General features: G+C 45.0%; 1 protein-coding gene across 1 annotated transcript in view; it reads right to left on the bottom strand.

Annotated features, from left to right (window-relative positions):
• LOC129387822 (uncharacterized) overlaps positions 1-27,695 on the bottom strand; it is a 133,106-nt gene that overhangs the window by 22,872 nt on the left and 82,539 nt on the right. Inside the window, exon 2 of the mRNA XM_055077406.1 lies at positions 1,978-2,381. Within this exon, the coding sequence (XP_054933381.1) occupies positions 1,978-2,322 (345 nt within the window). The 5' untranslated portion in view covers positions 2,323-2,381. The remainder of the gene's footprint in view (positions 1-1,977; positions 2,382-27,695) is intronic.

The raw sequence follows: 27,695 nt of genomic DNA, 5'->3' as shown, positions 1-27,695 counted from the left end.
ACGTGGGCGGCCGAAGAGTTTCGTTTTCGCTCGACTCTGCGCAGCCCGCGCTTTCGTGTTTCAGTAGTTTCGTTATTGCGTAGTGATGGGCTAGTTTTGCTGGCTCGCGAAACTCACACGGTCTGCCTCGTCCATGTGATGTCGCGGGATGCCCGAATGGTCCACGCCACTTGACAAAAAACAGCTGCAGGGGCGAATCCACCGCTCTCTCTGGGCTCGGTTTACCCGTGGCCGCGCGTTTTCGTTTTGCGCAGAAACCCGCAGCGCCGTCTGTCGGACACCCTTTTACTCACCGACGGCAGCAAGGGGCGTTGATGGCGTATGCAACGTGACCACACCCCGGTTGGGTGGCGGGATACTTGAATTGCGATAAAGGTATGCGGACTCTTCAGACGCTATTTTCTCGTAAACTGTCTTTTCTTTGCAGAAAACAAGGACTTCGAGTTTTCTAGAATATTTATACAGTCCACGTCGACTTAGTCATAGCGTTTAGTGTCCATTTAAAGAGCCCCAGGTGGTAAAATTACTTCGAAGCCCTTGTGTAGAGTGTGCTCGATAAACCAATGTGCAGCTTACGCCCCCCCCCCCCCCCCCCCCAACCAATGCAGGGTAGCAAACCGGAAACTCTCGTATGCTTAGTCCTCTTACCTTCCCGCTTTTAATATCTCTCTTTGGACACGAAAACCCACCATTTACTTGTTCTACATGTATAATCGATTCAAATGACACTTTTGTATTCGACATTCGATACGTTGCGCCACGGGGTGGCCACACAACACACATACATAAGCCTAGAAATGCTAAATAACTTCTCACTTTCAGCTTGAATACTTCACAATAAAACCTCTTACGTCACATATACAATTGCGTAACTGAAGCTAGTTAGCTCTCAAGGAGCGTATATACTGGGTATAGAAGTCGCTAGGCTAGCAGCGCCCCCTGCATCCCCCACTATGCACAGCACAGAACATATCTTGAGAAATGGACCTTCACCAATGTTATACATAGTTCTTTTTTTTTGTTATAGCTATTTGTTCTGAATAACAAGTGATGACTTGCCGGGAAGTGAATAAGAAACCTGTGGAATGTATTTTTGCCGCACATTTTTAGCACGTTTTTACGACCAGGCCCGTTTGAGTCTCCTTATGTCTACTCAGTAGACAAAGTCTGAGGATTTAGTTGCTCTAATTATACAACCCCAATATTTCCTTTAAATTTATGAATAAAAAGGTAAATTTACCGAAATAAATTCAGCGCAATACCTAATTATGACGAACAACCTCATTTCTGACGGTCAAAGTAAGAAATAATCTCGGGCCAAAAACGTATCATGCACGTGTACTGCGCTGTTATTACGCTGCCATTACCCACGCTATAGAAAGCCGCGCATTGACTACTTTGTGCATTCGTTCAGAAGGACCAGCTGTTCATTTAAATTGCTAACGGTGTTGCCAGCATTACTTCTCCATGGCTAATTCGCGCCGCCATCTTAATTTGCGGCGCGGAAGTACGTCACTACAGGTTGTCGTACTTACACAGTATTGTAAACTTAACTTAATTAGGCTTCAATTCGCAACTTAATTCGCATATTCAAGGCGGACTTTGAAACAAGCGTGTATTGGGGTCGTTGGGATTTATACTAAACACTGTTGTCATGGTTAAAGAAGACTGATATGACAACGAGGGTTGAAGTCGTTGTCAAAAGAAAACTAGGTCAGCCCACGAGAAGAGTGCGACGCACTGTCGAGGAGCTTTTTGACGATAAACAGGTAGGAACAGCCGAATGATTGGGCGGAAAGAAATAAATAAATGTTAATAAATGCCTCTGCCCTCATCAAGAAATGGGACAGAGATGGTACGAAAAAAAATGGATGCCTGCTCAAGTTTACTTCACTTCTTTTTTTTCTTTTTTCCCCCGTTTTCCTTAATGCGCCCGCTGCAGGAGGGTTTTACGAGTCGCGAGAAGTAAATGCTTACCGGGACGGAGTCTCCGCTGGACGACGACTGATTGTCCTCCTGCGAGGACACGTTGGCGTAATTCGAGTCCACGGAGGAACAGTTGCTCGCGCTGCGCCGGTGCACGTGGGTGGCGGTGCACTCCGCGGTGATCACCGTGGTCGGTGACGTTTCCGACGAGGGAGGCTGGAACAGGTGACCACCACCGACGGTCGCGTGCCGGCGCCCCTTGATGGGCTCGACACGCGCCCAGATGACGTCGTCGCGCCACTGCAGCGGGCGGATGACGCGGCCGGGGAGCGCGAAGTGCACCGTCTTCTTCTTGGACGAGCGGCATCCGAGCGCCGCCGCCGCCGACGAGCTCATCAGCGGCTCGAGAAGCGCGCTGCTGGGGACGGTCAGCCACACCCGCACCTCGTCGTCGCCTGCGCGGAGTGCACGCTCCAGTTAGAAAAGCAATCGCGCAGCAAGAAGTGGCAACAAAGAAAGAAAGAAAGAAAGAAAGAAAGAAAGAAAGAAAGAAAGAAAGAAAGAAAGAAAGAAAGAAAACAGACAGGCAGGCAGAAAAGGACTATTTCCCTCGTTGAACCAAGTCATTGCCGGTGGAAGTACATTTGCCCAATATTTGACTTCATTTCGGAGAGTCCTCGCATATCTTCGACGATGCGCGTTCCTACATTCAGGGGAGAGATATGCTGACTATAAAGAAACATTTAAAACAAACACTTAATCGTTTCAAATTGATAGAGCAGTAATTCGAAACTTCATTACAGCTAACTTGCTGGTGAGAATTTGATTATTAGAAGGGTGAAGGTCAAAGATGGATTTCTCGAACTTCGCGCCGATATGTCAGCACCGGTGCGTCAATGTGTCGTTACGGATTTCGAAGTATCTTGTATTTGATTGATTGATTGATTGATTGATTGATTGATTGATTGATTGATTGATTGATTGATTGATTGATTGATTGATTGATTGATTGATTGATTGATTGGTCACATATACATATGATGGGAGGCGAAGGGAAAAGCCATTCAAGGATGGCTTGAGGGAGTCCTTCCCCCCATACTGGCAAAGACAGCAGCAGAGGCACACACATTTTGTTGACATGGTCGTACACTTTCACAAAGCCATCATATTCAACACAACATTGTCATACACTTTGACAACACCTTACAATGAAACACAACACTAGTTAGTGCCCTACACAGGGCATCACGCGTTAACATGTTACTTCGCTTCAGCATCGAACGCCAGCACAAGACTTCATAGCAACGTATGCGCAGTAATACTGGCATTAAAACAATATAATTCAATGCAAATCATAAACAGCTCTAGAGGTCAATGTTAGACTAGAAATAACGCGTACAAGTCAGGTGATTCTACTTCGCGAATATAGATTTGTTTTTCATTATAGTCATTTAGTAGGTGTGGAAGTTTGTTGTGAAGCATTTGCCGACCATAGCCCATGCGATCATACGGCGTAGTTTGGCACATTATGGCTCCTACCTGGCAAATTTAAAATAAGCTGCCGTCTAAATTCACTGATTACAAAAAAACTAGAGCCGAGCAGGTGCCGTCAACATTCACGACCATCATCGTGAGCTAGCGCGGGAATTTGAAGGCTTTTTTTTTTTTTCTTTATTGCCGGTCTTCGACATACACATACGGCATAAACAGATACACTTCATAATGGTAAAAGCAATGACCGTCTTGGGCCGTTGCGAATAGTTAAAAACACTTGATTACCGCTAGTTCATCCTATATATGCATCCATTCGGGTGGTTCTGTTCTCGTTTTACAAGCTTCACGCAGATATAGCACGCTTTCAATGAAATGCTCTCTCGCAGGATGAATAACAAGCCTCTCATGACGCTCATCCATTCTTGTTTTCCACAGGCTATGTAAACATATTGCCATAAACATGTCACATGGCATATCTGCGTTCTCAGTTGGCAAGAAGCGGATGCCGTACGGTGTTATCGGTAATTCCTTTTTCAACGTTCTTTGTAGGATGTCCCACAAGAACATTGCATCTGAACAATCAAGAAAGATATGCTCAATCGTCTCTGGTTGCCTGCATCTTGAGCAGTTTACGGACCACGGCACAAAGATTCCCCTTTCTCTTAGCCATGGCTTCACTGGGAGCGTTCCACTGTGTAAATGAAAGAAAAAGGTTTTTGTGGATGACCGTATCGGCATCCGCTTCACTCGCTTGAGCACGTTTCTTCCTCTGGATTCAACGCGGTACATAGAACGATAGACAGGCACAGGCAATGATACATCAAGTAAATCTTTGTACAGTCTTTTGCGTTTAACAGATGCAAGGTAATTCAATGAAAAGCGCGTATGTAGGAAGTCAAAGGCCAATACGACTTCTCGCAGGAAGCCTCTGAGCCTAGGTCCTGTGCTGTAATCGGAGGACACAACGAATTGAGGCAACGCGTTGCTCAAACGTCTTTGAAGGACTGTGCACAAGAATGTATCTTTCTGATCACGTAGGAACAAGATTCTCGACACGACTTGTCTTAAAAAGAGATGAACCAACCCTAGGCCTCCACTTTACACTGTTCTGAACAAATTAGTGCGACTAGAGCGCTCCCAAACGGAACCCCAAATGAAGATGGCAAACTGCCGGTGTATTCTTTGTATGCTGACTCTTGATGCGCACAATGCTTCACCCGTCCTTTCTTCTTGCGTCGTATCTGGCTTATACCTAACCTCTTCACACACTGAGAGCGCATTTGTTGATATTGCATAGAAGTGTAATAGTCCGATAGAGTCCATACTTAGTTTTATTCTGCAGTGTCACTTTAGCAAAAGGCTGGAGATGTTTTGCAAAAGAATATAATTTTGGGCGATTTGGTAAGCTAACATATTCTTGGTTTGTAGCGCGAAGCGGCGCACAAACAGAGACTAGTCACACACAGCGCTCGTCCCGTCTTCTTCTAGTACGTGTGTGTGTCACTTTGCGCTACAAACCAAGGTGATGTTACCTGGAGATATTTGTCTGACTGATAGCCTAGCGTGCTACTACAAATGCTAGGCTATAACTAGGACCTACGCAGTGGTCGACACAAGCACACAAAGATCAAATGCGTCCAAATGTTACTCTTGGTGTTTGGTGGAAAACGTCACAAACTCAGTGATAGAACAAAGCATACAAACGACACATTCTGTGGAACGCGTGCATCTGACTGCGTCTGAGTAAAACGAATGCATCAAACAGGGCTGCATGCATTTATCTGACGCCATTTGATCATTTTTTGTAGATATGTTTCGCGGCGAGCTTATTGGAAAAAAAGAGAAGAAAAGGCATTGCTACCGCCGTGGTTGCTCAGGGGCTATGGTGTTAGGCTGCTGAGCACGAGGTCGCGGGATCGAATCCCGGCCACGGCGGCCGCATTTCGATGGGGGCGAAATGCGAAAACACCCGTGTACTTAGATTTAGGTGCACGTTAAAGAACCCCAGGTGGTCGAAATTTCCGGAGTCCTCCACTACGGCGTGCCTCATAATCAGGAAGTGGTTGTGGCACGTAAAACCCCATAATTTTAAAAGACATTGCGCGTTATCAGTATAGTATGAGAACTTCTGGAAACTGACTCAAATATGGTAGAATATGTCAATTCTTCAAATTGAGCTGTGATTCGCTTTATTCTGAGGGTGTTGGCGGCAACATTTGGAAGGAACATTTGGTTTATGTTATCCACTATGGAAATGCTCGCACAGCCGCCAAGCCAAGGTCTGCGCGGATTGAAGAGTGAGTCGTTTCCTATTTGAAACAACGAAGCGGAGGAAAACGGAGCCACAGCCAATGTAACTGGTAGCACTAGGCCCCTGTTTATTTCCGTGACTTCTTCGTTAATAACTGATCGAGCGTTTCAAATCAGCAACAAAACCTTCATTTCCTTTTCTACAAAATCTAGTGTTGTGACACAATTCTTGTATCCTAAAGTGCGACATGGGGAGAATGTTCGATAGGACAAAGCTGATTTTATGTGTAGCATCTGTATATCTCAATCTGTCTCTCCGTTTTTTTTCTTTTTTTCTTTTTATTATTCTTCATCATTCCGCGCATCTACGTCGGAAAGCAAGATAATGAAGCAAAATTTTTTTCTTTCGTTTCTGACCCATGACGGAAATCGGAACAAAATTGCACGTGATCAGGCCCATCGCGCCCTACTTACCTTTCTAGAGTTAACTAACTTAGGTTCACGTTTGTAGCGTGAACATTCAACATTCTGTAGTAGCGTGAGCTTCAGTGACCGGCACTACTATGTGTGATCTGTACTGTCTTCTACTTTAGATTTGTCCTATTGCTCTTCCTTTCCTCCACTCCTTCCTATCTTCCATTTCTGAATTGAATTTGAATTATGGGGTTTTACGTGCCAAAACCACTTTCTGATTATGAGGCACGCCGTAGTGGAGGACTCCGGAAAATTTCGACCCCCTGGGGTTCTTTAACGTGCACCTAAATCTAAGTACACGGGTGTTTTCGCATTTCGCCCCCATTGAAATGCGGCCGCCGTGGCCGGGATTCGATCCCGCGACCTCGTGCTCAGCAGCCTAACACCATAGCCACTGAGCAACCACGGCGGGTCTATCTTCCATTTCTGTGTTGCGGTCACCTACCTTCAGAAGAGTAGGCAGGCGTTGTGCCCCTTCCGGTGGTAGTTGCCAGCCTGCTCCTCGCTTTCCCTTTCCTGTTAACTGTGTATATGTGTTCAAAACAAATAATAATAATAATAATAATAATAATAATAATAATAATAATAATAATAATAATAATAATAATAATAATAATAATAATAATAATAATAAAATAATAATAATGTGACCGAAAAGTTCGCAAGGCTTTAAATCGACTTCATGCTTGTCTTTTCTTTATTGCTCTCAGATAAAGACACGCCAAAATACTGCAAGTTGGCTTGCTCCAACGCCTTGGGCGGCGTAGCTACCCGCGCACATCTGTTCCCTGCCATTTTGTGCCAGCTGTTGCCTCCTTGCGGATGTTGGCCGAGAATAGCGTGTGTCAACCGTCGAACGCGAACAGCATCACCGGGTGCTCGTCCACGGCCCATGCGTTTTGCGTCCGGCTAAATATATTTGCGTTCATGCGCGTCCTCCGTCATTCATTACGTTACATCCGGTCTCTGGCGCAGTGGCGTCCGGGGACTTCCGGTGGCCGGAGATGGCGTGCGCGGTCACGTGAACCCGGCGGCACGGATGGGCGCACTTGGGTGCCCACCTCGCTCGATGAATGTGCGTCTCCATCGGACACGTGCAGCGCGGAGAGTGAGTTGGCGGTGACGTCATCATCATGCGAACTGCGTCTAGGGTGTCGGATGCGCGGATAGCCTAGCGGAAACCCCTTTGTAGTTTCTGGTGAAGCATTGGCACGGCTGAAGTCCTGCACTATGCAGCGAATGTTACAGCGGATTAGTTTTTTCATTGTCACTGAGACAACCGGGCAAGGACCGGTGTATTGTTCACCTCACGCGATAACGTTGTAACAGTGGTTAACCGGCGAAACACGGTCACCGTCAAAAAAGAAAACTATACGTGTCATAATATGAAATACAAGACGATGGTACAATGAGGTGTTGTCGAATCGCGAAACTTAAAAAAAAAAAAGAAAGATTTGCCAACAGTGTCGATGGTGGAGCTCGCTTCTTCAATGCTAGTTAAAACTTATTGCTGTGTTCGGTCACAGGTTTTCCGAGGTTGTGAAAGATTTTCCAACAAGTTTTTAATATTGTATTTCTGCTCTGTTTATTCCCAACACATTCAAATATCTGTTTTTTTATGAATATATAACAAGGGAGGAAAGACGATGGCAATTACGAAATTGAACCTCAAACAACCGATGTACTTAAATTTGTTTTCATTCCGCACATACGCATTTTTTCGCATATTCAAAAAATGAATGCGCGAAGAGCCGACATTAGCGTCATGTCTTGGGATGCCCAAACTCGCAAGCTCAGAGTCTCAAAACGCAGAAGTGCCAGGTGTAGGAGCTAAATGACGCAAGGACCATTGTACTTGGGATGATGAAAATATATGGTCAATCAATCAATCAATCAATCAATCAATCAATCAATCAATCAATCAATCAATCAATCAATCAATCAATCAATCAATCAATCAATCAATCAATCAATCAATTATTATTATTATTATTATTATTATTATTATTAGTAGTAGTAGTAGTAGTAGTAGTAGTAGTAGTAGTAGTAGTAGTAGTAGTAGTAGTAGTAGTAGTAGTAGTAGTAGTAGTAAGTAGTAGTAGTAGTAGTAGTAGTAGTAGTAGTTCATTATTGAAAAGTGCGCCTATAAAAGTTGGAACGATGGGTAACCCACCGCTTAGTTACCGGTCCAAAACAAACTGCATACATAAGCGAGCCGTAGGGAAAAATTAACGTAACGCAATTTGAATAAAATAAAAAAGAAACTTGAGATAAATGTTGCATCAACGCGGAGAGTTTTGAATACCACGTTGAATGAGAACTAAAGACTTTTCTTGAAGACAGCGGCATTGTTGGACGTTATTAGCGCTTTCATTGTTCTGTTCATTTCAATGTCACTCTATATATGCACCTCTTTGAGAATTATGTTATGTTGACTGCTCTGTTGTGACTGTATGTGATAATAGATTTACACGATGTATGTAACACCCGCTGACTAGACAATGTGTTATTAGGCGACAGTATCGTTTGTACTTTTGAGACTTTCGACTACATAAGTGTGGAGACATTTACCATGTATATTGTATGTACCATGTGTTCCTTACGTCATAGTCTTCCTGTGGAAACGTTGCGTGATAAGTCCTGGTGCTTGTGCGAAAAGATTATTTGATATGTAACCTTGAACCCTGAATAATGTATGACGGAACCACCCAAGAGATAAGGAGTAGCCGGCGCCTTAAATTGCGCGCCAACAACTCCTTATATCATATCAATAAAAAAAAAAGGCATTGGGAATACTCTCCAATCAAGTGTCATTAATACAGCTTGCGATACGCTAGTTACTACTACTTTATCTGTCTCGCTGAAAAAAAATATCGTTTTTAAATGCATAAGCATTTCTCTGCCTATCCAACGAGAAATTTGTCTACCCGTCATGAAATACGAATGCAATGGCTCATGCACCCCTAAACGACGGCTCATACCTCCTCAAGCAAGCAAAAAAAAAAAATGCAGAGGCTCATACCAACGTAAGGCTGAGGCTACAAGCGCTCAGCAAAGTAAAGCGAACAGTGCATACATTCATCGAAATCACCCATACAACACACATAACAGCGTACGTTTCAATAAAGAACAATCTCAAAACAAGCGTCCTAACTATTAATAAAGCATTGCATGCTCTTCTAAGGAAATGTAGTGGTGGTTTTGGAACAGCTTCGCTGAACGCGCAGGTTGATAAGGACCGATAAAGCTTGATAAGTGTCGGATCCTGTTTGATAAGGTTGATAACACTGATGAGGGTCGATAAGGCTTTGTGCTGGTCGAATCAAGTTTCATAACATTGATAATGACACCGGGCGGCGTGGAAAACAGCAAGTGGTACGATGCTTACGTCTACTTAGACAACTCCAGAGAAGTTCCTGCGTGACTTTTTTTTTCGCTTTAGATGAACTTTCAGATTTCCAGCACATTCTTATTGCTGTGTACCTGTTCCATGCTACCATCTTTGAAAACAAAATGGCTGAACACGGAGTTACGACCACTTTCCGCACCTTTTTATTCGTTATATTTCATGACACATGGAGCACGCACCTCTGTATTGTTTGACTATACTAATATTTTTCAGAGCAGCCCGAAATACACGTGATGATCAGCAACAGAGAATGTGTTGTACGCAAAAAAACAAACATGAAAAGAAAAGCAACAGCTGCATAACAGACATGGTAGAACAGAAACCAAAAGAGAGACACAGTGAGCCAGCGTTTCCCTATTGTTAATAATATTCTATGGCACCGTTAGTCATCAACTACCCGCTCACTTTCTCATTAGGTTCTAAGCCGCTAACCTCTCTCAGGCGAGCCATGTGTGTAAAGGTTCTGGTGGGACTGCAATGAAGAAATATGTCTCTAACGTCTGTAGGACTACCCTGCCAAGTTCTTAATTTGTTTACTTTTCTCTTATCTCGATTCTCATGAGTTGCCTGAACGTAAACAAATTTATCTCAAATCCAACTTGTGCTCAGGGTTTTACAATATGCTTCGATTCGAATTAGTTTGCGCCTTGCTTTATTTATTGGCCGCCCGCCCTCAAGCTTCTTAGCTTCGAAATACCGCCCCGTGTCGAGTCGCAATACGGACGCGCGTCTGGTTGACCTCCCGACCTTAGCTTCCTTCTTTTCCTGATAGCTTAGAAATCTATGTTGGTAGGGACTCGCTTTTCTCGCTCCTCGAGTGCCTCATTCTTCATTGCTCTTTCACTGATGCACTTTTCGTCTATTGCCGTTAGGTGGCCAAACTATCTCCGCCTTCTCTCTTGAACCTTAGCTTCTATGTGTGCAAAGTAAAACTTAATGCGCAAGACAAATCATAGTAAGAAAATGAAGAACAACAAGAAGTATAACAAAGTGCGATTACTAGTAGTGGAGAAAGTTCGCAAGTGAATACTTTGTAGATTAGAATAGTTGGCCGCAGTGGCTTAAAGCAAATAGATAGAGCTACACGAGCTAGCCCTGTGGTCATCGCCGACTGTTCATTGCCTGATCGTAAGGGGAGTTTCAGTACATCCTAAGGGAAAACATTTGCGGCTTTGCGGTTTTCGCCTGAAAGCGTTCTTCTGCTTCGCTCACTCTTCTGCGCCAAGCACTCGAGTTAGGCTTAGCTGGCGCCTTACCGCGAACTTGCAGTGCTTTGGAGTTGCCGTAATGAGAAACTAATATTTTGAGAGCGGGGCAAGTCGTCTCTTTACCAGAGCGTGAAGCTCAATAACATGGTGCAAGAGAAAAAATACTATACCAGAACTTAGTTTTGGTGGCTAGTTATATAAAGTGAGCCATGGCACGCTTGAGACAACGCGATTCCCACTGAGGGGTATGCCTCAAAATTTGCAAAGTTGACGAAAACAAGACAATTAATAGACACATATTATTACGCATACTTCGCCACACAGCTAATGTCGTTTGACTATCAACGAGAAGGGGATTAGGTTAATTTGTTAGCAAGGGTAGACAAAAAAAGAAAGGACCTCAGAAATGAGGAAATTTTTCATGTTAGAATTGCTGTTTCAAAGGAAAATATTTTTATTTTGTACACTGTTCCCTATTAATGGATGCGTTTCTACATATTGCGTAGCTTAAAGCTGGGCGAACTTCCGGAAATTCATCTCTCCCCGTCGTCTGCATCGTGCATGTAACGGGAAGTAATGTTGTGATAGCCGCTTATACAGTAGCTAAAGACGCTTAGAGACACGCTTTCGCCCAATGCAAATAGTGAATACACGACGGAGCCGATAAACGGAATTTCCACAGCGCAACCAGCAGCGCCCGAAGTTTCACGCAGCCTCTGGAATTCCTTAGCAGGCCTCAGCGGAACAGCGCAGCGAGAGGGAATCCCAGTGGCGACTAAGGTTCGTGGGACACAGCACGGCGCAGCACGGAATTTTATCGAATCGTGGCGAAACGCTACAGGTTTCTATTCAACTCCCTCCCACCTCTAATCCACGTCGACTGTACAGCAGGTCATGGTAAGCGAAAAAAAAAACGGCTTTCGACGTGTAATGTTATAGGTCACGCCTCGAGCGTCTACGAGGGTGAGCTTGATACGGGCCGGTGAAAACCGAGAACGAACGACCTCACGCACGGACGAGCGCTTCTAAGGGCAGAAAAATTATCGACGCAGCAGCGAACTGTGTAGCCACTGAATCCGTTTACTTGTGCAGTACTCACCTCTTATTTTTATTTTTTGATATTGATTTGTTCTGTTCCATTCTTCCTCTGGAGACGAAAAAAAAAAGATCAAGCACAAACGGAGTCAGCAGTCAACGGTGCTTGAAGTGGGCAAGGTTGCGTATAAGCTAATTAGAGCACTCACGGAAAATTCGCGCTCCAGCAGTTGCCCACTTCGCCCGACCTGCCACTGCAGAGCTGCCAGTAAAGAGGAGATCGAGTTTACGAAACAAGAGAGTTTTACCTCGCAGACGGGGGTAATGACCTGCAAGGATTTCCTGAACCGTATGTTAACTCAAGTTCTTACTGAATCAGTCGAGGGCCATTAGCTGTGCCAACACTATAAAAAGCTGCATATCTAAGTTAAAGAAGGGATGTGCTGGACTAGAGCGTAGTTCACCGTTTGGAGAGTCATTTAATGCGCTTTCTTTCTTTCTTCTTTTTTTGATAAGCTGGTTGAATTTTCGATGGAAGCCGAGCCCCGAAATAAAAAAAAAAAAGAGACGTACAAGTACGGAAGGTTTACATAAGCACACAATTTAAACAGGAATGAAAAGCAGCACACAGGACAAGATCTTTCTTTTCATAGTTGTTCAAAGTGTGCGCTCGTTCAACACGGAAACATGAAGCGATCAGCTTAGTGGCGCATGTAAGGAAGTTTTGGTGAGCTAAGAGTACATGGCGGCAATAACATCACTGACGGTGGAATGGTTGAGCGTGAGAGGAATACTTCGAGACGTGGTGACGTTTTACCTTTAGCCTGTGATCGCTTTCTCCAAATTGGCACGCCTATAACGTTATCGCATACGCACCTCCTGTACCAGCATATTCGCGAAGGCTGTCACTTGGATAGTGAGATGGCTCAATCATAATCGAATTGCACGCAAGCCATGAACACAGTCTCATACTTATTCAAAACAACACAAGATCCGGGGCTGCTCTGGAAGGTAACATGCCACGCGTGTCATTTCAAGAGGACGTACTCATACTCATCAGTGTTATTCGATTATATGACTACTGATCGTGCTTGCCGTTATCGCTGTCCGTTAAGTGCTAATTTTTACTGAGGACACCAATTCGCGCAACAAAATATTTTATTCTTTACATTCGTCGATCGTTTCTCTCAGTGCACAATACCTTTTTCGAGGCAACATTAATTAGGAACGGATACCTTGACTCCAAGTACACAGGTTTCTTTTATGCCTTTCCCGATGCTTGGGCAAGTAGTAAGACAGAATAAAGGAAAACCCAGGAAGGTGAGAAATACACACAAACATTGCATCTTATGTCCACTGGGTTTAATATATACAGTGTGACCTGCTACACTATGGAAGTGCGAAGTGCGTATCTACGCTATGTAGGTATACGATAAGAACAATCTGTTTACTGATGCAGACTGCAATTACAATAAACGTAGTGTTCAACACCAGATTAGTATTTGACATATACTTCGGCCACGCATGCACTGCGCACGAGACAATCTATAAGTCACCGGTATATTCAAGAGGTGTGAATAGTGCATGTGTCAGTGAGCGAGAGAAGAAGAGGAACTGAGGGGCTCGATTGTGTTAATCATGACCACACCGAGCCCACATGCAATGAAGCCAAGGAAAGTATCGCGGAAATTATATGTGGTTTTAAATTGGGGATGTAGAAAATAATGAACAAAAAGGAAATGAAAGAGGGCGAAAAGATAACGTGACGCCGGTGGGGGCCTCCGCATTGCGCGTGCGTTGCACTACTAATTGTGCTACGGCGACGGCTATCAAACCATCCACTAACTTGGGTATTTATGTTTTACTATATCTAGCCCTAGCAGTGTTAGCCAGCGCCACTCAGAGCCATGGCGGGATAATGTGGATTACCCTGTTTTGCCCGATGCGGGTTCTTCGGTTCCGACCAGCGAAAAGCAATCTATTCATCCACTTGCATTTCCAGTTTTTTTCATGAAACCACAGTTAATTTCCCGATAGTTTCCTTGGCTTCATTGTCTGTTGGCTTTATGTAGTGTCAGTAAGGTAGCTCGTGGGTCGTCAAACGAATGCTTTGATCGCGTCTATCACTCTAATGCCCGGATGACTGAAAAGAATGCTCTTGCAAGCAGACAAAGGCCGTTCCTGCTAAAGACCAAAACTTGTGTAGGAACGACGCTTCATTTTTGGCTTCTTGGCTCGTCGGTGCCTTAGTGTACTGCGACTACGGCGACGCAAGAAGAAGAAAAAGAAAGATACAGCGCACTGTCCTTAAGACCTTCGCGCCGTTTCCTTATACCGCTATAGAAGCCTCCTAAACAACAATGCTTCCAGGAAAATACCATTTCACTTGAGTGTCTTACCGTTACTGCTAAGCATATGACCTTGGGCTGCTAGACCCTGCAAGATTGTAGTATGTTCAGATAAAGACTGAAGTAAAGGCATCAGTATAAGTGGGCCAGCAAACGCCCGCAGTTCGGCATACGGGAGCCCCAGCTGGCCGAAAGGCTCGAAGAACTTGTCCTTGAGCCCACAGCCCTATGATCTGCAAGCGCTCTCATCCATATGGGACATTATTCGTTTATCGTAATGCTGGCCGCAGCTCTAAACGCTAAGACAGCGTGCAATGAAAGCTAAGGGCATTGCCCAAAGCACTACCCTTTCTGTTTAGGCGGAGTTTCTCTCTACTAACCAATGTAATAATAAGCAAACTGTGGTTTTCTAGAGCAAACTGCTCATTCCTGCATGCATATGTGCCCTGTATGTAAAGCTGAAGCAAACTCTGCCACAAGAAACGTGTATTATTGCAGCAAAGTAACATGGGAGCAGGACGATACTTGGCTTTGAGTGGATTAGCTGTGTTTAAGCTACAAACACGAACAAGATTTATATATATATATATATATATATATATATATATAGCGACGGTGTCGAGTCTGGCAGCCTTGATGTCATTAGGTGCATGCGAAGGTTTATTAGCCCCGTGCCTAACCGCCTAAGATAACGTGTGACGTGACGCCATCGGGGTAAAAAAGATGTTCCACTCCACCCACCATGGCTCTGAGTGGCGCTGACTAACACTCCTAGGGCCAGATTGGGTAAACATATATACCAAAAATAGTAGACAGATTGACCGCCCTCGCAGTAGCACAATTGGCAGTGCAGCGCACATTTAATGCAGAGGTTGTAGGTTGGGCTCCGGCCGGCGACAAGTTATCGTTTCGTCCACTTTCATTTCTCTTTTCTTCATATATATATATATATATATATATATGTATATACGTATTGTTACTAAGGGGAAGCCCGACCAACAAATGCATTTACCACTATTTACATGGGGAAAAGTTAGTGGTAACCGCGCAGGCTGGTGCAAAGGTTACAGCTCCAGAAGACAGTCTACGACTTCCTCCTCATTTTCCTCTTGCGCGCGCGGTCCTGTACAGATGCCCCGTAACAATGTATATAGTAACTGGATCTTTCAATGGGCCAAACGTATTGAGAAAGATGAGAAGCACCACTTCATCGACGGTTATCTTAGGTTTATGTACCCAACACATTGTTGGGTAAATAAACCAAAGATAAGCACGAAGTCGCGCTTTTCATCCTCTCTCTCTCTCTCTCTCTCTCTCTCTCTCTATATATATATATATATATATATATATATATATATATATATATATATATGCTTTGTGAAAGTAAGCCTACATTTGCAATTTATTCTTACGTTTTATTTACTTTTTTGGGTTGTTTTCTTTGCCTGAACACTTATATGTACACCGTTCAAAATGTCTTGTGGTGCCCACTACATTGCTCATCGATTCAGGCACGCTTTCGCTAAGTTCTCATCATTGCGCCCGTACGTGTGTACATAGGTTGTTATTTGTTCACTTGTTCATGTCACTTCTCTATCTGAATTAAACAATCAAATGTTGCGGAAAAGCCAGTGATGAAAGTAGCGTAGATTTGTAATATCATGAAATAAACCTGACAACGGCTCCAGTCCGTTGTGATTTCAGCACAGCTATAGAATTAGTAACGATGATTCCCGTTTTCATGATGCATGCTTTAGCTGACAACATAAGTTACTAACAAATCACTGCGTTCGAAAACGGCCACCTAGATATTACCAGTGTGCAGCCATCTTTCGCCTTCCGTGCATAGGTGCCCAGTACGTCGTCCATTACAGTGGCACGGCGCCCTCTACATACTCTGCTACCTGAAATTTCTAAAAACTAAACACGTAAAACGTTTGCAGTAAAACGGACTACATACCGCATATATTATAACACAGTAGTACGGCTCGCTCATTGCCCCTAGCTAAATAGATAGCAATCATGGCGTACAGTGTCTTTGGAATAATTACTGGGAAATGAGACACCCACTCATTCGTAGCAATTGCTCCACCTTGCGGGTTTCCTCAGAACTATTACGTCAGTGTCTTTGTATGATCGTACGCCCCACAAGTCAAGCCCTGCTCAGAAACATTTGCAGAAATGCGTAAGGTCGTATTCCATGTCATTCTTTCTTATAGGCTTATAGGAATTTGCTTTTACCACTTTTGTAATCGGATGCTTCCTTATTTAGCTTGCGCTAAATAGAAAAATAGAATAGAATAGAAATAGAAGAGGAAAAAGAAAACAAGTCCAGCTCAATTTGGCGTCGAATGACGGCATTCCGCGAGAAGTGATGCCGACGCTTTCATCTTCTATGCGACAGATTCTGCAGCCACGCGGCGCATTCAATTCACTGGTTTCCCGCTCACGTAGGATCGGTCGAGGGTGCTCCCCCGAACCTCAATGAGTCTGCCCACGAGGCTGCGCGTGACCTCACCGACCGCGCTTCCTCTATAAGGAGCACTGACTCCCCTCCTCTCTACGGTCACAGGGACGCTCCCGCTACTCACAATGAGATTATTAAATAGTTCTACATGTCCAGAAGGGTCTTTCCACCCCCTCACCCCAAGTTGAATAGGGCGCAAGCCGTTTCACTTAGGCTCCTACAGACCAGGACATATCCATGTCTGTCCGCTCTCCACGAGGCTTACCCCGACGTGTATCGCGACGACGCCTGCCCGTCCTGCGGCCAGACCTCCACTCTACCTCACATGCTCTGGGAGTGCGGGTCGACATACCCCAAGTTCATCAAGGAGGAGTGGGACTCGCTTTTGCGTAGCCCCGCTCTAGAAAAGCAAATCCTGGCCGTCCGGCGTGCCCGCGACCGGGCCGGTGGGCTAGACCTGCCGGTCCCGACGTGGGACTAGCCGGGTGCGCGACGAGTTCGCGTCCTCGCCGGACCTACAATAAAGTTTATTCACTCACTCACTCACCCTCACATGACATATGATTCGACTCCATGTCCCCAAATATCTACGGTCTGTTTTATAATTGTTGTGTACTACGTGCGGACGGGGACGCGCCCAGGCGCGCAGCGTGACGAGCAAGAAGACCAGCGGGCTCCGGAACAGAGAATGCTTTATTCGGAACAGCGCGTGCTTCTTATACACGCTGGCGGTTGCTTATCCGCTTCTGATAACAAACACTGAACGACGCCTGTCGGCGCTATCACAATAATAATAAACTTGCGAAAGGTTTTTGATGTCGTACCGGTTGTCGCAAGCCGATTAAAAACAACTCTTTGTAGGACCCGGAAGATGAAATAAACTAACATGTCGCGAAGCCGTGCTCCATACCGAATTGTAGTAATTTAGCCCGACTTTTGAAACATTTCTCTTTCCAGAACCATATATATATATATATATATATATATATATATATATAAATATATATATATATATATATATATATACTGTGGGAATTTATAAGCTATTCTTTGTCATCTGTACATGATCATCATCATATGGGGTTCTATGGGGTTCTTGTGGGGCTGGCTCTCGTGTGTGCTCCGTGCTGTGGGCGTGGTCGGTTCGCCTAATCTTTTGACGCGGAATAAACGCCGTGATAACTGCTGCATCACAAGTGGTGGAGTGTGCTCTTCCGTCCCCCGTCCTCTGACTCCCCGCTCAACCTCCTGGAGCTTCGATCGGGTCGCCGATTGTGCCAGCTGACCGCCAGCATGTCGCAGGACGAGCCAACAGGCACTTCTGCTTCCACCATCTCGGCCTCGGCTACCCCAGCCTCTCCGTATTGGGTTGTCAGTGGCCACCAGCGTGATCCCCATCTGTTTGCTGGACTTCGCGGTGAAGACGTCGAGGATTGGCTGGACGACTATGACCGAGTGAGTTCGGCTAACCGTTGGGACGATGCGTCCAAGCTACGTCACGTCGCCTTTTATCTGACAGGAGTAGCGAAGACTTGGTTTTTCAACCGTGAGGTTGATTTCACGAACTGGGGAGCTTTCAAACAGCAGCGCCGCCAAATCTTCGGCACACCGGCTGTTCGTTCCGCCCTCGCAAAAAAGACGCTCGACACTCGCAAGCAACAACCCGGTGAATTTTATACGTCGTATACATCGAGGATGTGCTTGCTCTTTGTCGACGCGTGAACACGGCCATGACCGAATCAGACAGGGTTCGCCACATCCACAAAGGCATCGGAGCTATTGCTTTCAATGCTTTAGCCATCCAGAACCCCGCTACCGTCGCTGATATCGTCGCTACTTGCCAGCGCCTTGACGAACTCGAATCAGTACGGTTGCAGCCAGACACCACTGCAAACACTACCGCCGACGACTCTACGTTACGAACAATGATACGCGCAATAATTCGAGAAGAGCTCCAGTATCTTGGCTTAGCCGCAGGGCCTATGCCTTCTCATGCCTCCGATACCAATCTGCGAGACGTCATCAAGGAGGAATTGGCATCCATGGCTGGTGCAGCGTACACGGACCCTCTAATCCCTAGGGCCCCATCAACGTACGCACAAGTAGCCGCAGCTACTCCAGTGATCGTCCCACCGATGCCTCCAAAACCAACACCAGCTCACATCGCTTCCATGACTACCAGCGCGCCTACCCAAACCAGCTATCCGCAGTGGCGTCCTCCTCGTCCCATCTGCTACTACTGCGGCTATCGTGGCCACATAGCGCGTTTTTGCCGCAAGCGCCAGCAAGACGAGGGTCGCGGATATGACGTATACGAACGGGATGACTTTTCGCCCGGAGCTATACTTTCCAACGTCTAGGGAGCTTCCATGACCAACGCCGTCCTTATGGTCCACCGCGCGGACGCTCTGCATCGCCTACTGTAGCATCCGAGACGGCTTACCGTCCTGCGAGACGCCGCTCGCCGTCACCCCTTCGCCGCTCTACGTCCCCACTGAGACCTGCTTCTCAATTCGCCGAGCGTCGTCCGGAAAACTGAATTATGCAGCTTTTGGAGGAAAAGCTGCATCGAACGACAGGACAAATTCCTCCATCGCGTCCGTGCAATGTGATATTGGTTGTAGTAGAAGGTGTACAAGTAGAAGCTTTAATAGACACTGGTGCTAGTATTTCAGTCATTCACCGTGAATTGTGTTCGCGACTTCGGGAAGTTACGACCCCCTATGATGGACCTACGCTACTTTCTGCTCAAGGGGCCTTCATTCGACCTATCGCTATGTGCACAGCTCGTATTTCCATCGATGGACTTCTAGATCACGTACAATTTGCAGTGCTAAGTTCGTGTACCCAGCACCTCCACCACTTGTGACGCAGCAGTTATCACGGCGTTTATTCCACGTCAAAAGATCAGGCGAACCGACCACGCCCACAGCACGGAGCACACACGAGAGGCAGCCCCACAAGCGATGATGAAGAAGAACCCCATATGAACCCCATATGATGATGATCATGTACAGATGACAAAGAATAGCTTATCCCGGATCACAGAAACTGAGACGCAATTTTACCATTCGTGACCTTTGCATATAATACCGCCGTTCAACGCACGACCGGTTACTCGCCATTCTACCTTGTCTATGGTTGTTCGCCCTCTTCCTGTCTTGACGTCTCTTTCTTCGCGCCAACTGTCCATCAATGTCCTTCCTCCTGCGAAGAATATGTGTCCCGCATCTGCGTTGTCGCCAGCTCGCCCGCATCAACACCGAAGCACGGCAACAGGACCGCAAGCAGCATTACGACGCCTCTCATCGCGTCGTGTGCTTCCGCCCTGGCGAGGAAGTGCTACTCCGGACACCAGTTCGTACTCCTGGCTTGTGTGACAAATTTCAACTTCGGTTCATCGGCCCCTACAAAGTCTTGGAGCAGACTTCTCCAGTGAACTATCGCGTGGAACCAGTTATTGTTCCAAATGACCGCCGCTGCCGCGCCGCTGAGATTGTTCACGTTTCCCGTATGAAGCCTTTCACGAGACGTTCACCGCCCCTTTGAATTGCGGCCAGGATGGCCGCTCTCGCGCGAGGGGACATTAGTGTGGGAATTTATAAGCTATTCTTTGTCATCTGTACATGATCATCATCATATGGGGTTCATATGGGGTTCTTCTTCATCATCGCTTGTGGGGCTGGCTCTCGTGTGTGCTCCGTGCTGTGGGCGTGGTCGGTTCGCCTAATCTTTTGACGCGGAATAAACGCCGCGATAACTGCGGCGTCACAATATATATATATATATATATATATATTATATATATATTTAAGCGAGAAGAAAGGGGGTTAATCGAGGGGCCCCAGTTTTATTAGTCATATCATAAGAAGCCAACAAACACTGACACCAAGGACAACATAGGGGAAAATACTTGTGCTTAATATATGAAAATAAAGAAACGACAGATTAATGGAAATGCAAGTGGTTGAAAAAACAACTTGCCGGAGGGGAACGATCCCACAACCTTCGCATTTCGCGTGCGATGCACTACCAATTGAGCTGCCGCGGCGCCGTTTCCCCATCCACTTTCTTGGGTATTTATGTTTCCTAGTAGAACCCTGGAGTGTTAATTAGCCAGCGCCAACACTCAGAGACCTTGGCGGCGGATGTGGAACATCCATTCTGCCGCAGGCGTCACAAGAACGTGATCTTTTTGGTTGAAGGCAACGGTCAGTAAGCTCACACATGCTACTTGTATACATCAATGTTGCCACATTCGAGACCCTCGTTATGTAATAAACGAGAAGAAAGGGGGTTAACCGAGGGGCCCGAGCTGTATTAGTCATATCATAAAAAGGCAACAAACGCTGAGACCAAGGACAACATAGGGGAAATTACTTGTGCTTAATAAATGAAATAAAGAAACGATAAATTAATGGAAATGAAAGTGGATGAAAAACCAACTTGCCGCAGGTGGGGAACGATCCCATACCCTTTGAATTTCGCGTGCGATGCTCTACGAATTGTTCTACCGAAGGTTGTGGGGTCGTTCCCCACCTGTGACAAGTTGTTTCTTGATCGACTTTCATTTCCATTAATTTATCGTTTCTTTATTTCATTTATTAAGCACAAGTAATTTCCCGTTTGTTGGCTGCTTGTGATATGACTAATATATATATATATATATATATATATATACCTACTTAGGAGCACAGTAGTCATGTGGTGCTTTCAGCGGAAAATAAATGGGCAAGAATGTGGGCAGTTCACGAGCGCAGAGAGAAAGGTGGGTGAAGCGTCTTGGTAAAACATGCCTACAAATTTGACCCGCACGCGATAGGAGTAATCGGCTCTATTCCCTTCATAAGCAGTCAGGTGTACATGAGGCTGATTGGCTGTTGCATCGACAAACACCTAAAAGAGCATCACAATGCACCCAGACGGCCAGTTTGTGCATCCCGCTTGGCCATCCATTGCCGCGACAACACCATGGCTGTGTGGCAAATTTTGGGCACACAACTGTTTCTTTGACCCGAGGCAACCAATTTAGCGGGCCGGTAAGTGACCCGTACGGTGTAGCGAAGGACGGGAGGTGATGTGTGAGCCAGCATACCTTACCATTGCGTGAGAAGCAGATGTCTTTGGCAGATGACAAGAAGAAGCTAGTTTACAACAATGAAGAGTCTTGAATTCGCTCTAGGGTCTATTCATTGACCATATTCTTCTTTACAGATTACAAGGAAGGCATTGCGAATTGTGGCCAATTTTTATGTATAATGAAACTTTGTATTGACGTAGCGCCTATGTTTATGCGTTCGAATTTTATTTTTTTTCAGTTCATTATGTTTACTTTGCACTGACTGCATGTGCATTCGAGATTTATTTTTGTTTGTTTAACCTCGGGCTAAAGTGGTACTTCGTGTCACCCACATTTTTTCTTTCATTTCCTTGTTTCATGTTATTCAGTATATTTTATAAGTACTTTTCGTCTCTCATAGCGCCTTAGCTCATGCATCAGTGAAGTAGCAGGAAGCACGTGTTTGCAACCTCTCCACCTGATTTTCTCACTATATCTTTTTAACGACGAATAACAGTCAGCTCTTTCTTGTATATATTTTTTCCCAATTAAACTGCTCAATATGTTTATACTTCTGTAAGGCAACGCGTGTTCTTTCACTGTAAAGCTTCCGCGCAGTGCAAGTGAGCATCAATTTCAATTTCAGTTTAGAGTTCATTAAATAGAGTGTAAGTGCACTACCGGCAACATGCAGGTGAGGGTCTCGAAGACAGATACTGCAATGGGACGGTTGATTAACAACAAATATGTTGAAAAATACAAAAAACACAGCTAACTGCAAAAAAAATCATGGTAAGCGAGAACTAAAAGAACAAGAAAGAAGAACAAACACTATCGTGGGATATACATCGTGACAGAAGTGCTCCAAATCAGAAGTCAAATACAGTGGTGTATAGCCGCATAATAAGAAAGCCTAGCTCAATACATACATATATCACAAGGCAATATAACGAGGAACGTTTAGTTATACAGGTAATAATGCTTCAGCTGAAATTTAAATGCTTAGGAAAATGAAAAAGATTTGAGAGTATGAGACAAACTATTGCACAGTTCTATGGCCGCGAATGAAGATGTCACTTTTTCACAACTAGAATGAACTTCCGGCAGTTAGAAATTCCAGTTACATGCAAATAGTCTTAGCTTTAATAAGCAAATTAGAATCAATGAATTTGTGGGAGCCTGCTCAACGTCCTTCTTTTTTACCTTAACTCACTCTTCCGAACTACACGTTTAGCTGTTAGTCAGCACTCATGTCCGGCGGTCTCCCTCTCCGTATTTGTGACTTGCCTACCTCTAGCGCTGAAACTTCGATATTAATACCTACAAGCTCGATCAGTTCATCCTCTTAAGTGAACAGGGTTTACGGCCGCAGTAAGCGTCTCGCAACCACCGGCCTTTGTTTTACTATTTTGGTAGCTTTTTTCAATGTGTTTCAAATCGTTCTTTGTGAGACTTGTTAATGAAAACTGGAGAGGATTGCCTGGCCGAACGCCCACTATGATCCTCCAGATGAAGATGATAAATGAAATGATGCACACAAGATGCACGGCACTTAACCCGCCCTTCCCCTCCTACCCCGTCGCCAGACGAATACACATAACGTGCATATAACACAATATAAAAATACTACAATATCTCGTTGACACTTATGTCTGAGAAAAGTTAAGCGCGCATTCGTAGCATGGGCGTGAGCAAGTGGCATTGTTCCACGGTTCAATTAGCTGCTATAGCTCAAGGTGTGAACCCTCAGCGGAATTCAGTATGGTCTGCAGGACAGTCTTTTGGACTAAAGATAGGCCACTAATGCAGAATAAGTGTGTTATTGTTCGTTGCTTTTCTGTAGTTAGTATACCTTTCGTTATGTACTAAGCCGAAACACGCGGTTAAAAGCAAAAATGACGTTGCGTTCAAATATAATCTGAGCGAGGAGTTAGTCGTGCGGCTTATTCTCACGGTAAATGAATGACGGCTACCTGCCCAAGGCCTGTGCGCGCTAAATAATTGTTGATATATTTGGATTGTGAAACGAGGTCGTTGCTCTGGAAAAATGTACAGCCCTCATCGCGCAGCCGTCATTGTGTTTCGTGCCTCAGAGGAATACCTAACCCGACCACTGACATATAGCAGATGCGCCCATTTTTCTCAAGATAAAGTAACAGCACGGTTCTTGCCACATGTCCCAGCCTCGTGGAGCCTATATGTGTATGTGTGCACTTACTAAATTTACGAAGAAAAAAGATAGCAATACAAAGGGGGCGTCAAAAATGAAAACGTGACCAACTATCCCAGAACTATTCTCGGCTAAAGTATGGCGAAACAGACCTCCATATATTTTTGAAAGAAAGAAGGAAACAAATAAAGAAAGGAAGAAGGGGAAGAGAATGATTACTGAGTATATTTCGCAACACTTTTGAGCTGAAGGGAACTATTCCACGAATTTTGCAACACTTGATATTTTTTTTTTACTTAGAACACTGCATTCGAATATACGCTGGATTTTCGAATGATCTGGTTCATTTCCGCCAACTTGACAGTAAGGTCTCCGTGTGATGAACTCTTGCGCATACGGAGGTATATGAGGTAGTTGTTCACTCGGTAAGGAATAAACAGTCAGAAAAATAAATGCGGGGGAAGCGCGCCCGCGAGGCTATACTTGCCTCGGTGCGTTTGGCTTGCCACATGCACATCGCATTCACATCGCATCCTCTGGCGCGTCGTTTCGAAGGCTCCCAAGAAGTGAACAACAATGCGACGGTGATAAGAACAGAAAAAAGAAATTCGGGAAAATGCAGCTGCAAAATGAACACGAGAAGAGACGGCAGTCTCTTCTTGTGTTACCGACACGCTTGTCTTGCCGGTCATTCCTCATCATTATTTTGCTCAACGGCTTCTGCAGTTCGTTGGAATGGTTCGTAAGAGCGAAAGGCAGATTGTTTTTTCGTGCTCCTCTGCGAGCATATCGCTCTACAGCAGTCCTCTACGCAATGCGCGAAACTCTGGGAATCCATTTCTTATGCCTTATAGGTACTGTAACGAACAACGGCTGCTGTCCAAATATAGTGAGGCTTCATCGGAGGCCAAAGAGAGAGGAAACAAGAGGTGAAAAACAGAGAAGTTAACCAGATTAAGTGTCCATTTGGCTACTCGGCACAGGGGGGACTTGGCTACTCTGCACAAGGGGTTGGGGTAAGGGCAAAAAATACGCGAAGACTAAAAAAAAAAAAACAGCATTTCTTAAAACGCTTTTTTGAACCATGGCCAGCAGCAATTTTTTGTAAACGTTACAGAAATTGGATGATACCAGTGATATTGCAGACCAGTGACACTGCTGACCAGTCACATTCCCGACTAATGCTAGATTAGACAGCATTTGTAATGCCATTGTTCGTTGAGGGTAGCATAGAATGTGATATTTCATTTTTATTTTGAAGCATTGTATTGCGGCATTTAGTCGCTCTGAGCGTTTGGTGTGTTATGTCATTTTATTATATGTTTATTTTCCGGATGTCCCCTTTGGGATGTTCGTTGACTCGTTATACATTTCCATGTTTCTCATGTAAAAAGGAATATCCCATATAGTCGCTTGGTGCTAAGTCAGAAATTTAGTCAAGAAAAAAGACAAAGATGCGAAACACATTGAAATACTTCCAGCCCCCCCCCCCCCCCCCATTTATACCAATATTGTTCAAAACTACCAGGTATTTCACATCTCAATATGACATACAGGATCGTTTTATTTTGGCAATATTCTTTTCTGCGAATATGAGAGGCACCATTTCCTGGTAGCGCTCCCACCCTTTCACATGGCAAGTAGTTTTCAGAGGACAGAAGATACACGGACGCCTAGACAGGGACTACGTTTCTCTCCAGGTACGTCACACAAAGAAACAGACAGGTAGATAAATAAAGAAGCGTTTTGTTTCTCTCCAGCTACGATAAACAAAACGATCTTGTTTACTCTGGCACCTGTCACGTGCCCAGACGAACAAGAGCGAAAGACGACAAAACTGTTTTGTTACATGTAATAGTAGCAGCTAGAGTTTCACGATGCAGTGGCAACTCAGGCTATAATGCGCCCTGTTACAAGGCCGTACCTAGAGTAAATAGAGAGTTTTAGAAGAGGGGCCCCAATAGTTTGGGGCCCCAAAGAGCTTTGCGGGTGTCAGCGTTGGGGCACGCAGGAGTGAAGAGCTTTAGAATAGGGCTTTGCGATTGCGGATAGCGTGTTGCGCTGACAGCGCCACTACGACGTCAAAAAAAAAAAAAAAAAAGCCATTAGAAATAATTAAATAAAATATGCAATTTTATGATAGGAATAGTGATTTTGACATGCGTCTATTCGCGTTTAATTACAATTTAGAGGTTATTCTGTAAGCAACAAAAGAATTAGTCGCGCTTAGTTTTGAGCAAACCAACTTTACGTGCCTTCACCAGCCAAGCTTAGCCGTCTTAGGCCTACGAGCAATAAAATCCACAATCCATTTCGCAATTAGCGGCGTCTAATTACTCAATCTTCATAACACACGCTAGTAGAGAGAAAGCGATAACCGCAGTCACTTCTCTTAGGTTGCGAACTTCACGCGTTACCACGAATCGAACCCAGTTTGGTGCTAGGTTAGAGCCGTCGCTTCGATGTGTGCCGCCATGTTTGCTGACGCAAAACTTTTGAGGCAGCTATTTGGGCTCCCGCTAAATCGGTGACATAGCGTTCCCAACGCAAAACCCAAACGCAGTTCTTGTCTCGCGCATGCGCAGTGGCTTCGACGCTATATCTATGGGGCCCCAAAACGTTTGGTGTCCCTATTCTAAAACTCTCTAATAATTCATTAATTTTAGATTAACTTCCGAGGTTTTACATCTAAGTGCCGGAGCGTTTTCGCGCTTCACCCCCATCGAAATGCGGCCGCCGCGACTGGGAGCAACGTTATTAGACTAGGTTCAGTTTCCAAACTCCCGTGACTGCGTGGACCCACCACCGATCCTCGCCTCTCGTGGCGCTGCTGTCGCACTTTGCTCGGTCAGCACGGCGCGCACGCGCACTAAGCACTGTACGTTTATTTATTTTCGCGCGTTGTAAACATGCCTGTTTTGCTGCAGTCTCGGTGCATTTTCGCGACACTCTTGTGCGTTTTAAATGCAGTGTGCGTTTTGAAGATTTACGGGCCGTGTCATCCAATTTCATTTGGTGACGCGAATGCATATTTATGCTCTGTTCCTCCAGCGAGAACCTACTTTGAATGTGCAAGTCCGCTCGCAAGCGAGCAAAGCTCACGTAGGTTTCAACATTGCACTTGTGGATGTGGTGCTCTGATGAAAGAAATAGTGCTAGCTTCATTTTTTTTCAACCTGAAATGAAGTGCTGAGAGAGTGTATATACCGTGTGTCCCAGCTAACTTCAGCCAGAGCTTTAAAATATGCGAATGCCGCGTAGCTGGACACAACCAAGGTAATGTTGTTTGCCGTCGCTTAGAGATATTCAAATTATTTTTAATCCGCCTAGTTAGGTAATGCGTAATATATTAATTAATCATTGCCTAATCAATGTTCCCTTAATAAATAATTGACGAATTAATTAAATAATTCGCCAAGTCAGGTAATTCATTTCCACCACCAAAGGTCGAGGCTTCAACTGTCACCAACGACCGCGGTTTCGAGTGCCCTAATTAACTATACATTAATTAACTTCGCCTTAATTACCACGAAAGTAAGTGGGTTCGACTTCCAATGCTCGTGGGTTCGAGTGTCGTAATGAACTCTATCGTAATTAAACCTGTGCCTTAATTATATCTACCTTGATTAACTTCGCCTTAATGAACACCAAAGGTCGTGGTTTCGAGTGCCTTAACTATATCTTAGAAACTGGGTCTTAATTAACATCGCCCTAATTGACGCCAACGGTCGCGGGCTCGTAAGGTTCCCCCAATGGTCGTGTGTTCGAGTGCCTCAACTCTATCTTAATTAACTGTGCCTTAATTAACTTCGCCTAATTCACTCTGCCTTAACTGGCGTCGTGAACTGCCTCAAT

Source organism: Dermacentor andersoni, chromosome 2 (assembly GCF_023375885.2).
Source record: "Dermacentor andersoni chromosome 2, qqDerAnde1_hic_scaffold, whole genome shotgun sequence".
NCBI classification, from domain to species: Eukaryota; Metazoa; Arthropoda; class Arachnida; order Ixodida; family Ixodidae; genus Dermacentor; species Dermacentor andersoni.
The sequence above is the reverse complement of the archived record's forward strand: the minus strand, read 5'-3'. Positions and strand labels throughout refer to the sequence as shown.